We start from the raw sequence: 12,342 nt of genomic DNA on the forward strand, positions 1-12,342 counted from the left end.
GTCAAAAATGCTTACTCCAAATTATTGGCAGTCCAATGCGTCCATAAAGTTTGACCTAGCATGTTTAATTTAAACCGTTGCTCTATGCAAAAAAAATATAAAGACATTGTAAAATGACAACCTAACATAACCATAATAAAGCCAAATTTTCAAACGGTTAACATTTATTCGTAATCAAAAATAGCAAGAATCTCCTTCAAATGAAGCGCAAGACAGTGAACTGCTTTATATCCTTAAACCTGTATTTCTTTCTAAAACATGTTCCAAACAACTCTACTTGGACAAACTACAGGCTAGGAACACAAAGGGGAAGAAAAATTTGGTGGTTTTCTCAGTCTGTTTACATGAATTCTTGGACTGAAATTAGTATTGATACATTTAGATAAGTTGTCAAGTGGACATATGTAAATAGAGCTGCAGCGTTAGCATTGCATTGTGATGCGTGTTTGGTAACAGTTCGCTAAATGTTGCACACAAGTTAAAAAAAAAAAAAGCATCATAAAAGTTGCTAAATTGGCCAGAGATGGGAATCTACTACTTTATATGATTCACATGCCCAAAGCCGAATGCATTTGAATGTCTGTTTTCTTTATCCACCATTATGCTCCCTAGCACATTTAGTTCTGTAATCAGATTGAGTAACCCCACCCGCCAAACCTGTTTGCAATTAAACGCTGCATGTGTCATCAAAACCACGGCTCCCAGCCTGCCCACGCTCTCCCAAGCACGTTCAAGTCGGTGGCTTGGTCGAGCAAACATTCCACCTGTTTCTCCACGGGCAGACCCGCCGACGGTTCCTTCGCGCGGACGTTGTGCTCCGGCGTCCCCAGGGCAACCGATTGCATCCCTTGGAAGCCCGTAAGGCCCTCGAAGCCCAGCTTGAGCTCCTCACTGTGAACAAGGAAACGTCTGATCACATATCGGAGGGACACTACTGGAAAAGACAAGGGCTGCAACTGAAGTTTATAAACAGATTAAACTAATTAATTTGAAATTTGAGGGGGATGGGGACAGAGTCCTGCCGTGAACAGTAGTAATTGACGCCACCTCCAAAAATAGTTTATGATGATATACAACAAACTCCAAAACAGTCATTTCAAACTAATTTTACATTAACCTGAAACAAATGGTTTGCAGCTTGTTTTATTTTGAAAAAAAATTCACAGGAAGTGCATAAATACATGCACATCGAGAAGATGCGCTGAGATTTCTGCTAGCAACCTATGCTAAACTGTGTGTGGCTCTCCCCCCCCCCCCCCCCCCCCCACTTTCCTCAAGCAGCAGAATATTGGAAGCTCACTCTTAAGAAGAATTTCGGTTTCCGTCTCGATACAAAAATAATTGGAGCAGTAATCAAGATTTTGTCAATTAACAACCATCCATGGCATTAATGGTTTGTTTCAGGAGTTAAAAATATCTATTTATTTACAGTGAGCCCACCTTATATTGAGATTCATCATTCCTGCCTGTGTGATGTCGCATGTTTTTAAACAACCGCATTTGATGTTTTTCTCGTATACAAAGTAGTAAGCTGAGAGGCAGAGAAGGTCACCAACTATAAACTACAGTAGCATCACTGCACCTTGTCTAATACGGTGATCATACCTGGTTATAGTGGCAGGATTTGCGCCCTCCAGTTTTTGTCTCGCAAAATTCACCTTCTGCAAAGGATACCAGTTGATTTTTTTGGTATCCACGCTTTCCGTCCACGTACCTCCCTTCTTCAGTTGCTTAATTTCAAAGTTCTGTGTAAGGGCAAGACAGGGTGAATTGTAATGATTAAAAAGGTATGGGACAAACCAGACTTTTAGGAAAGGGTGCATGTATACCTTCCAGTCCAGCGATGGTTCCTTGACGAACACATCCATGGTGTTGAGCAGCAGGTCCGGCTCGTTCCTGTATGCTCGGAGGGAGTGCGCCATGACGCTCTGGATCAAACCGGACTCCTTCAAGGGTTGCATGAGATTCACAAACTGTCTGGTCAGCCGGAAAGGCATGAGCTCGGGGACGGGAAGGAACTGGGAGCAAGAACTACCAGTTAGCAACACCCACACAGTCAAAACAAATCAAAGATGCATCCATTTGATTTAACGTCATTAAATACAACACTAGTTGTGGCTTTGCTTTGTTCGTGCAATCGTTCATTGTGTCATTCTACCTGTGTGGCTGAGCCAAATGCATGACCAAAGTCAATTCCAATCATTCCTCCTGTTTCCGTGTTGATCATGAAGTTGGAGAGATGGCGGTCCCCGATGCCCAGCACCCAATGGCTGACGCACAGTAAAGCATGCGAGCTGATGAAGTGGGAGCGCAGTGAAAGAAAGGCCTCAGGACTGTTGCACATCTTTAGGAAAGCTCTCCTAGAAATTCAAACGACAACACATATTTGACTGTTTGATTTGTTCTCATCGATGATCAAAGCGGAGATGGAATGAAACTTACTTGAGGAGATCAGCAGGCACTAGTTGCAACACTTTGGAAAAGTTATTCATGACATCAGTGCGTTTTGCTTTCCTGCAAAAAAAAATAAAATAATGAGGGACAATGCCTTGAAAATGATACAAATGATAAACGGCATTGCAGTAGTTCATAAACATTCAGCATGGGCTCGCTTACATGTAAGCTTGAGCATAGTTTTTTATGAAAGATGTGTCTTTTTTTGGAGCAAAGGTGGACAGCCACTTATTGTAGATGTCAGGACACCTGAAAAACAGCACATTTACAAATAGATTACACAAAAAAAAATGTCTTTCAAAGAACAACATAGTTTCTTAGACAGATGTAATACAAAATCTAACAACAACACACCAACCAAACCTGGTGACAGGTGGGATAAATCAAGTAAAACTAAATGGCATACTGCAAAAAAATAATTAAAAAAAAAGAATAATAAACAAAATTACAATTCACAGTAAATTAAAAAAAAATCTACAAATGGACATTTCAATTACATTGTTATGTACAGCACAATGTTTACTTTGGCTTTTTTAAAATTTATTATTGTTATTTCATTACAGTATTCATTGTTATTTCTGTTTAATGATTGTTTTTCAAATAATAACATGGTAAGGAATTTGGGGTCCAAATATTATTTCTTGTTTGATAATGGACTACTGACGCTGATGAGTTTGATTATAGGTTATTATCGGCAGAATATAATCATCTATTTGCTACAACAATACTATTTTAAATGCTTATATTTAAAATCATATCTTACAGATTCGTATGTATACTTAATGGGTAATCTCGTAACATGAACATGTCCCAGATTGGCTGACGACCAGCCCAGGGTGAAAATATAGAATAGAATCTATAGAAAATAGAAGCACATACAATGGCTAAAGTGTACCTGGCTGCCCTGAGGGACTCCTCCTCTGTCATAGTGGCTGACAGAAACTCCTTCAAAGTACATGTGTTCTCCAACCATTCAATTAGACCAATTCTGTAACGATAAGAGACAATATCAATAAATGTATTTAACAGCTTGGGTTTGACTGGTAAAGATGCTAAAACAAACACAAGGAATGCATGACAATATGTAATCACTATCCAGTCAGTCATCTTCAATCTTCTTGTTAATATAATCCATACGAAAACTTGAAATGTACACGATACCTGGTGTTTATCGGGATGACTTGGTATGTGCGGAGCTGCAGGCCTCTGCGAGCGCATGCGGCATCGTGACTCAACAAAATATTCATGACGGCAAAAAGTTGCTCGATGCGCTGGTCCTGTCGGAGGTCCTCTCCACCTTTTACCAGGAAAGGGTGGTCGCGCTCATCGTCGCCACGGATGATCAGACATTTGGGACGGCGAATGGATGACATGACCTTGACCTGCAAGACACAAAAGTCAATTTCTGACAATATATTCTATGCGTCCGCACTAGTCTAAACACATTATTCTGATTAACACTGCGTTTGTGGAATATGAGTTAAGCAGCAAAATCCACCAATTCTTATCCAGCTCAGGGGGCAGACATTTTTCCACTTACACACAATTACACTTTACCTGTTTGCAGAGTTTGGTCATGTGATGTTTGCAAGCTGAGCCGTGATTGGTCGCTCCCTTTTGTTTTACACTTCAGAATGTTAAATTATTCTCTGTAAAGGTTTTAGTGATTTATTCAGTTTCCAATATTCTCCTTGAGAGTTGAAATACTTACCCTCTCATCAAATCCAGTTATTTTAGCATGATACTCTGGCAAAGGTTTGGATCTGCCATCATATTGACCTAGAAGAGGAATAATATTCAAAAGAATAAATAAATGACCAACGGATAATTTCACCACAAAATGATTTAATTTTATTGGATTAATTATACTGACCGGGGATCTCCAGCTGGTTTCTGAACGGGTCGGCCTTAAAAGCACTCAGCCAGGGCGAGTACTCCTTCAGGTTCCCAGGTTCCTTCTGAAAGCCCCGCATGGAAGATGCAAATTCATCCACGCTACGCAAAAATTTGGTGTTTTTCCTCTGCTCAAATAGCTTGCTGCCTTTACTTCCCAGCAAGCGCTCCATATCTTTTGCAAATTTCTGTGGATGAAATGCCATCATTTTTGGCGCATTCTTAAAGATGTTAAACATTTTACAAATTTACAAATTACCTATTATTGTTGTAATGATAATAACAAATGTACCCATATGCACAATTAGAATTACAAAGGATGTTCTTAAAATGCATTACAAGATTAGAAAATAACTACTCTATAATATAGACAAAAGAATATATGTACAGACTTGGATAAATTTCTTGCGAAACATCCCGTGACCCTCCATTTTGCTATCCCCGAGTGAAGAGCACATCTCATTGTACATGATCCCCATTTTCTTCTTGTCAAAGTCAGTTTTTTCCAGTTCGTTTTTTACATTATCCCACCAATCCTGCGGGGACCAAAAAAAACAAACAATAAGTCAAAAGTGGGCAGCACAATTTTACTCATGGCTAAAATGGCACTTGTTACCCTAAAAATCATTTCAGGATTTGTGAGCTGTTGCAGTGCATCCACAAATTTCTTCACAGCTTCTCCCTTATCCAGCATGCTCTTCATCCTGTTGATGCAAATGAGCGTGAATAGTTGTTAGTGTTTAAGTACCCACTCTCCTGCGCCCCTAATGAGGGAGTGTTTTATAGGACATTTATATTACCTGTTGACATATTCCTGCTGGCGGTAACCAGTAGCAGAGTCTTCGAAGTGATAATTTTCACTACTGATCATTAAAGCGTAAACCAGAGCTTGGGGGTAACATTCTGCTATCTGCTCAATGGAGTACTGCACGGCCACAGCTTGAGGCTTGTCCAAAAGGGCCACCATCTGACTGATCCAACCAATCAGCATCCAGCAGGGGACCGATGCCATCTACGTACAAACAAATCACGCTGTTCATCAAGGGAAAACAAAAACAAAAAAAACTCCGTCCTCTTTAAAGTCAAGCGCAAAACTTTGTAAAAAAAATACAGCGCAAATCCAAACCTTGACCGATGACACAAACCTCGTTTGTCATGAGGTCCAACGTCTCCGAAGGATACAACTCAATGAGCTGTAGCAGTCGAGGGAACTTGAGACGAGCCTCTTCCGAATTCATTTTCAGGGCTTTCAACATGCTTTTCACAACGTAGACTGGCAGTGTCAAAAGGTCCGGGAATTGATTGTCTGAAATAAATAAATAGATGATCAAAATGCTGATTTCGGCGGTAACAGGGGAACATTATTAAAAACGCTGATAACCTAAATTCACAAACTCACTTGTGTCACCCTGATCCTCCTGACGCAACAGTTTGTCACAGAAATCCGCTAAACACATGTATGTTTCTACAATGCTGCTGGTTTCCACGCATTCATGTTTATAAGTTTGCAGCTCCTCATCAGCCTTTTTGGTGGCATCACACATCAGCATCAATGCCCGCAACTGTAGTCCCACTTCCACTTCCTGCAGGGAAAACATCCTTAAATAACACAAATCAAAGTACTGTGAAAATGCCATTGTCATCTGTACCTTCAGATCTTTAATAGGCCAAGCACTATCTGAAAATTTGACAACTCTTTCTGCTTTGTCATTTTCAATAGTTTCCAGAACTGAGGGACTTTTGCGGACAGCCATGGCCATGATATGGAAAGATGTTCCTTGAAGGATCTTTTGGTCTCTGTACACTTCAGATGGGGCATTCTGGCAGTCAACCTGAATATCCTCTGCAGGAAAACACGTTTTTTTTTCTTCAATACGGACCACATCAATTCTAAATGTGGTTTAACTTTAGAATGGTGTTTCATTTTGTATTTCTGTGTTTGACTTTATGGCCCTCACTCACCCAAAAGTGGGACAGCCTTGAGCATCATATTGAGTTGCTCCAAAGGTCCCTGAGCTTGGCTGCGTTTATGGCTATAACGGCTAAAACTGTGGACCCAACGCAGCAACCATTTTCGGTTTGTTTTGGCATCTCTGTGAAGTTCCTTCATCAGCTTGGTGGCGACAGAAAAGTTATTCTGAAAGCAACAACAACACAAATGCAGTTACAATGAAGGCCGCACTGTTGCAACAAACATCAGCTTTGCTTCGGTCACCTGCTTCCTTGCGCTATCAGCCATGTGCAGCTTCATGTTGAACTTGCAATTGTTCACTAAAGTGTTAAGGTCCTCTTCCGTGTCATCAGTGCCTTCCACTTCCATGCTATCAGTGTCAGCATGGCTTTGAAGCTTTTCCCTGATTTTGTCCAGGAAGAAACATCTGGGAAGAAGATATAATAAATGGAAGTTTTCTGAACTGATATTATGAAATAATGACACTTTGTTATGTTCCTCACCGGGATGAAATTATATCGTCCCAGATGTTCACTGGATCCATTTTAGAATCAGGATATCGTTCAGTCCATGAATTGATAAGCCGCTTGAGGGACGTCACAGACACTAATACATGAATCACAATGAGTTAACAGGCTTGAAAGATTAGGATTTTACTGTAAGAAGACTTGACTAGAGGTAATTATAGTGATTTATAAATTGGCTGCAAGTCTAAAAGGGTCCATAAATACTATTCATAAGCACCACAATAAAGCTAATTTATTTGCATTGAGAAAAGATACAATGCTGCCATCTGCTGGCCATAGATAGTGTTTTTGATTCCACAACTCATTGACCAGGCAACGTGCGCTGCACTTAAGACGGTGAACTGCCCATTAATAAAAAACCAAACAAAATAAAAAAACGTAGTTGACATCATTTAACGTTTATGGCGGCATACATCGTGATTTTACTAATCGTTATTAAACGTTTTTGGCGGTCAAAGAGTTAACAACGCCAGTGGGTCCTCACCTTCTCCTTTGATAAACTGTAGGAAGTCCTGGATTTCCGTCAAAGCCTGCACTGACTGCAGGATGGTTAGACGGCTTTGCGTCAGCAGTGTATCAACACTTGAGTAACTCTAGGAAGTGCAGACAGGAGTAAAAACCCAATAAAGATTGTGTCCCAATAACATTTCATCTTAATAGTATACCTCCATAAACATCTGCATGGCGGAGTTGGTGTAGTATTTAGCGCGGTCATAATCCTCTTGTAGGATGTAGAGCAAGCTGAGCTCTTGGCTGTAACGGCTCTCCAGCAGTTTTTTGCGCTCCTCCACCTTCATGGCTTGGTCCATAAAGCTGAGAAGACTTTGGTCTCTCTCACCCAACTGCAGCAGCTTGAGCATGCTTCGAATCATATGCGGAAGATACATTTCCTAAAATAAAAGAAATGATTTTTACTCGGTGATTATAGATCGCATTGGACTGAGAATGGGACAATTTAACTCCCAAACAGCAAAATGTGATTTTACTTAACCTGGTAGAGAGGCTCTAGCCACATGTTCTCAAGGTTAGCAGGGGTATTTTCATCGATGTAAAATGTGGAACAGTACTGAAGAGATTTCCAGTCAGTCAAGTGGCTGTAAGCCTCCATTGCAGCTATTTCCCAAAAGTCCTTCTCAGACTCGGTGGGCTCGCCATCAGTCCAGTGTTTCGTGTTAAGAGCCTGGCAGTGTTGGAAACAAACAAATATATTAAAAAAAAAAATCAGTTCAACTGTGCCGATGCATCAATTGAACACAAAGGCTCACATACCTCATTGTAGAGCTTAGCAGCTTCAGCAAAGTCAGTGCTGGCTTCAGCTTGAAGAGCAGCACTGGTGATCGGCATGGTCCCTACTTTACCGGCAAAGATGCCACGGACAACATCATAATCCTCCAAATCTCTGTAAAGCCTATGGGAGAAAGCGAAGAAAATTAGTTATTATGAAAAAAAAAAAAGACTTTAGATGACTTGACTTTGACCAAAACAAATCACTATAAATATAATACACTACACTCAATGGACATTTTCAAATTTCAGGCAATACAGTTGTGATATAAAGCTCAAGTCAACTTTTGGTACCTTGCGAGGTGGACCCATTTTTTTGTATCTGGGGGGATTTCTTTGCGTCCACGTGACCTTTTGGAAGGAGGTTCATCCTGGAAGCTAATGTGCAGCAGACCTTCTTCCAAAAGTAGGACGCCCGATGGCTGCTGAAGACCTGCAAGGCTTGTGGAGCTGATAAGTGCTGGATCGATATGCAGCAGGTCTTTATGCTGGTAGCACATGTCCTTACGGGGTAAAATAATGTGCAGAGTTATGCGTGACATAAAAGTAATAGTCACAAGATGCTGCTAAAAAGAATATAGAACACACTGATAAGAGAGACCTCAGACTATTTTTGTCTGGGAGATTCAAGTGTGTCACGATGATTCTTTGATTTAATTAATCCATTTTACAAAAGCAGTCAGTGTTCCCAAATTAGTGACTTTGGTGAGATTTAATTTTATGGCCGTATAGCCACTTACTACTTGCAAGTTAACTTTTCTGAAAATAAAGGCTCAAACCTATGTATGTGTAGAAAAAGTGAGCTAGCCAGAGACATACCTGCACACATGCTATAAACGGCGGGAAGCAGAGCGTACTCTTTCCCAGGAATTTGTTCATGGTGCATCGAAGGTCCTCTTTAATTTCAACTGCTTGCTGCCTGGGTTTCTGGGTTTCCATTTCTTGCAGGATGCCGGTAAACAGTGAACTGAACAGTTGTTTGGCCAGAATTGGATCTCTCTAAGGGGCATGCAAGAAAATCATTAATGACACTGTGGTATTTAGAAGCGACTGTATGCTGGAAGGACAAAAGTGGCAGTCTCACCTGTGCAACTGCTTGAAGTGGGGCAATAAGGTTACTGTATGGGATTTGGATGTCTGGAAAGTCTCCCACTCTGTAGTTGCGATACAGAGTCACCTGAGCTTCCTTTCGCAGCCTTTGATCAGCTTTTTGCTCCTGCAGACGATAGAGAAGCACTGAGCAGGTTTATGATTCAAACTTAAGTATATTTAGAATGTACAATTTTGCTGTGGTGGGAATGACCTAGATAATATGGTGATATCGTCACATTACTTTGCTTATTAATTGTTTGTTATTGTGTTTCTCTCACATGTACAAATTTGAGGATCAATGAATCATGGAAAAACTAATTCAAAGAGGTAGTGGGAGTGCATATAATTTACCACATTATGAATATGTTATATGATAATTTGTACATTCCGATTTGAGTTTACCTTGAGTCGCTTTTGTCTTTGGACCTCTTTTTGTGCAAAAACCAGGCTTTCCTCCTGGTCCTTGAGAAATCGGCGTCTCAGTTGAAGGATTTTTTGACGTTTTTCGTTTTCTGCTGTTGAAAGGACACACAATTGATAACTTCTTTCTATGTCATCCTGAGTCATACAAAGTAATCCGTTTGAACAAAAGGTTTTGGAAAACATTCAGACCTAACAATAAAGCTGACTGACCTTTCGCATGACTGTCCACCTCATCTGTCGATGCGGAGAGGCGCACTTGTCCAAAGCTTTCTCCTACTGGTCGCCTTGCCGTACTTTGCCTCGCTGCTTTCTTTTCAAACACCATCAAGGAGGACACCGATTCAGACACTGAATACTCTGCAAATGTGTCCACACTGCTGCCAGTAAGCCAGTTGTATGCTGTGTGTCGACCTGGTGAAGTAATCAACAAAGGAAAATGTACTCGTTACCCCAAAACGAACCTGGTTGATCTGAAGATATCTACGTAGTAATTAAAATATTGATAAATCGGGATTAATTAGCCATACCTGGTATTTGTGTTTGTGTAAATTGAAGTGAGGTCTGAGTGGCTCGAAGCTTCCCCTTCATGGCTCCTGATTGGGAAAGTGCCAGGCTCTCAGGGCCTTGAGAGCTTTGTGTTTCAACAAACATTGGTGTCATCACCGTATTCCTAAAGCGCCAGTTGGAATCAATCAAATAATCCTGTTGGGTGGAAGAAAAACAGTTCCAGGATCAGTCCAATGCAGTCAAATGTCTTCAATTGAAATCAGGAAAACAAACCAACCTGGAAGGTGCATTCTGACAGAGGATACTCAAATATGTTTCGTTTGAAGTCGGGACTCTGGCTAGTCATTTCCAGCAAGAGATTGGTTGCCAGGCTTAAGAAGCATCTCTCTATTTGACAGGTATACAACGAATGAAGAACTGTCAACATTCGCTCCAGAGTTGCGGTTGGAAGGCGCTTTTCTTGACTCCAGAAATTACAAACATACAGCCTGAAAGAAAGAATAGTAGACGGGGATGATTATATCAGAACAAAAACAATAGTTTAATAGATTACCTTTGAGTTAGTTAGTTAATACTTACTGAAGGCCTTGGTTCTCTTCAGACAATCCTTGAAGTAGTGTCTCTTTAGCGGTTTTCAAAACTTCCAGTGAGGTGCTGTCCGTCATGCTCTCATCATCACTAGAGGACAACAGTGTAGCAGTCAATTGGTCAGAGCAAGCCAAAACTAGAAATATTTTTTTTAAGTCAATCAATTTCTTGAGTCAAATATACATTCAAATTGACATTACATCAAGAAACAATATATATATATAAAAGAACAACTCCATTGGCGGTAGATGCTGTACTGCATACCTATAGTTGTCCTGGATCCACATGAGAATGTCATACATTCTCTCTCGGCACACTGGTGAAGGGTGGGAGACAAATGATGTCACAGCCCCGAGGAACTCCTGAAGCTGAGGTGGAGTCAGGCGAGGAAGAATTTTGTGGATGATTTCAAGACACACTCTCTGCATTGCTTCGTCCCTTAATGCATGTACAGAAGAGGGAACAAATATTGTATGTCAGAACCTGAGTCTTATTCATACCAGTATACTATTACAGTATTACTCTTGCAAAAAGTTAAGTTCAGGATGGATATCAACAGTGGTATCCTAAATCAAATACATACAATATTCAATAACAGGAGCTTCTCGTTAAGTAAAAAAGCTGGTTGACACTGACCTATGACCCATCATCTGAATGAATCCTGTGGTCTTAAGCTGCAAAAAAATGTCTGGGATGACATCCGCTCGACTCAACACACACTCCAAACAGTTCATTTTCAATATGCCGTGCAACTTCGGCAGCTGGTAGAACACAGGATTGACAAACCTGCAACAGCCCAAAGAGGAAAACATACAACCACAGTACTGAGTACTGTACAGATTTTTTCCAATGTGTACATAAAGCTAAACTCACCTATCCATAAAAGGAGGAAAGTGCTTTGACACTTTGTTCACACAGATAATGAATTTGTCATTCATTTCTTTTTTCTTCAGATTTGTTATCTGACTTGCAGCAAGACTGAGAAGTTCTTGGTGTTGCTAGGGGAATAATTGAGAAGAGATATCTAAACCCATTTACAGTATACCATAAATTAAGAGCGTCATTTCAATTGCAACTCGAATAAACAAAGTGGGGAAAATATCATACATTTTCCATGTCAGTCATGTTCTTCAAGATCAGTCCAATAATCTCAGCAGCAGCTGAGTAAACATCTTTATACCTTACAAAGGTAAGGTTGTTGGTGAGGGACTTGATGTACCTATAATGACATGCAGTATGAATAAAAACCATCAATGCAAGTGGTCCTTGCCCTATGCCCAAAGCAGAGTGGAACAATATGTGCAGACTAAGGAAATAAAATCAGTGGAAAATTAGGAATTAACAGGTTTCACAAGGATGCCCTTGCCATTTTTTATTCTAAACGGGTTTACCTGTCATACTGAATTCCACAGGAGGTATCGTAAGCAGGGAGGTTGTTGGCCAGGATGATTCCAAGCAACTGAAGTCCAACAGAGTTGTCTTTACTTTCTGGGTCCGTGCCACAGAAGCGCTCATATATCAGACTAAAAACAGACATTAAGTGAAAATATCAATTACTTTTTGTTAATACAAAAAAAAAAGTTTGTAGCTGATGTCAATGCTCATATTTGCATTTTCTTGTCA

At 40.4% G+C, this 12,342-nt stretch overlaps 1 protein-coding gene across 2 annotated transcripts in view; it reads right to left on the bottom strand.

Annotated features, from left to right (window-relative positions):
- Positions 1-44: 44 nt before the first annotated feature.
- Positions 45-12,342, bottom strand: part of prkdc (protein kinase, DNA-activated, catalytic subunit) — a 28,151-nt gene continuing 15,853 nt past the window's right edge. The window contains exons 51-86 of one of the 2 annotated variants that reach the window (XM_077509043.1): positions 12,111-12,242; positions 11,827-11,938; positions 11,593-11,717; positions 11,356-11,505; positions 10,984-11,157; positions 10,711-10,809; positions 10,409-10,619; positions 10,152-10,326; positions 9,835-10,035; positions 9,604-9,713; positions 9,194-9,325; positions 8,929-9,108; positions 8,404-8,612; positions 8,095-8,233; positions 7,817-8,005; positions 7,491-7,715; positions 7,310-7,418; positions 6,802-6,904; positions 6,563-6,725; positions 6,310-6,484; positions 5,997-6,190; positions 5,747-5,930; positions 5,493-5,653; positions 5,148-5,359; positions 4,964-5,051; positions 4,740-4,883; positions 4,328-4,535; positions 4,166-4,233; positions 3,616-3,836; positions 3,350-3,442; positions 2,617-2,703; positions 2,443-2,514; positions 2,159-2,360; positions 1,830-2,018; positions 1,606-1,745; positions 45-891 (exon numbers count right to left, since the gene is read on the bottom strand). In XM_077509043.1, the coding sequence (XP_077365169.1) occupies positions 687-891; positions 1,606-1,745; positions 1,830-2,018; positions 2,159-2,360; positions 2,443-2,514; positions 2,617-2,703; positions 3,350-3,442; positions 3,616-3,836; positions 4,166-4,233; positions 4,328-4,535; positions 4,740-4,883; positions 4,964-5,051; positions 5,148-5,359; positions 5,493-5,653; positions 5,747-5,930; positions 5,997-6,190; positions 6,310-6,484; positions 6,563-6,725; positions 6,802-6,904; positions 7,310-7,418; positions 7,491-7,715; positions 7,817-8,005; positions 8,095-8,233; positions 8,404-8,612; positions 8,929-9,108; positions 9,194-9,325; positions 9,604-9,713; positions 9,835-10,035; positions 10,152-10,326; positions 10,409-10,619; positions 10,711-10,809; positions 10,984-11,157; positions 11,356-11,505; positions 11,593-11,717; positions 11,827-11,938; positions 12,111-12,242 (5,581 nt within the window). In that variant the 3' untranslated portion in view covers positions 45-686. Of the gene's footprint in view, positions 892-1,605; positions 1,746-1,829; positions 2,019-2,158; positions 2,361-2,442; positions 2,515-2,616; positions 2,704-3,349; positions 3,443-3,615; positions 3,837-4,165; positions 4,234-4,327; positions 4,536-4,739; positions 4,884-4,963; positions 5,052-5,147; positions 5,360-5,492; positions 5,654-5,746; positions 5,931-5,996; positions 6,191-6,309; positions 6,485-6,562; positions 6,726-6,801; positions 6,905-7,309; positions 7,419-7,490; positions 7,716-7,816; positions 8,006-8,094; positions 8,234-8,403; positions 8,613-8,928; positions 9,109-9,193; positions 9,326-9,603; positions 9,717-9,834; positions 10,036-10,151; positions 10,327-10,408; positions 10,620-10,710; positions 10,810-10,983; positions 11,158-11,355; positions 11,506-11,592; positions 11,718-11,826; positions 11,939-12,110; positions 12,243-12,342 lie in introns of both variants that reach the window. The other variant, XM_077509042.1, reaches the window with a different exon arrangement.

Source organism: Festucalex cinctus, chromosome 20, assembly GCF_051991245.1.
Source record: "Festucalex cinctus isolate MCC-2025b chromosome 20, RoL_Fcin_1.0, whole genome shotgun sequence".
Lineage (NCBI taxonomy): Eukaryota > Metazoa > Chordata > Actinopteri > Syngnathiformes > Syngnathidae > Festucalex > Festucalex cinctus.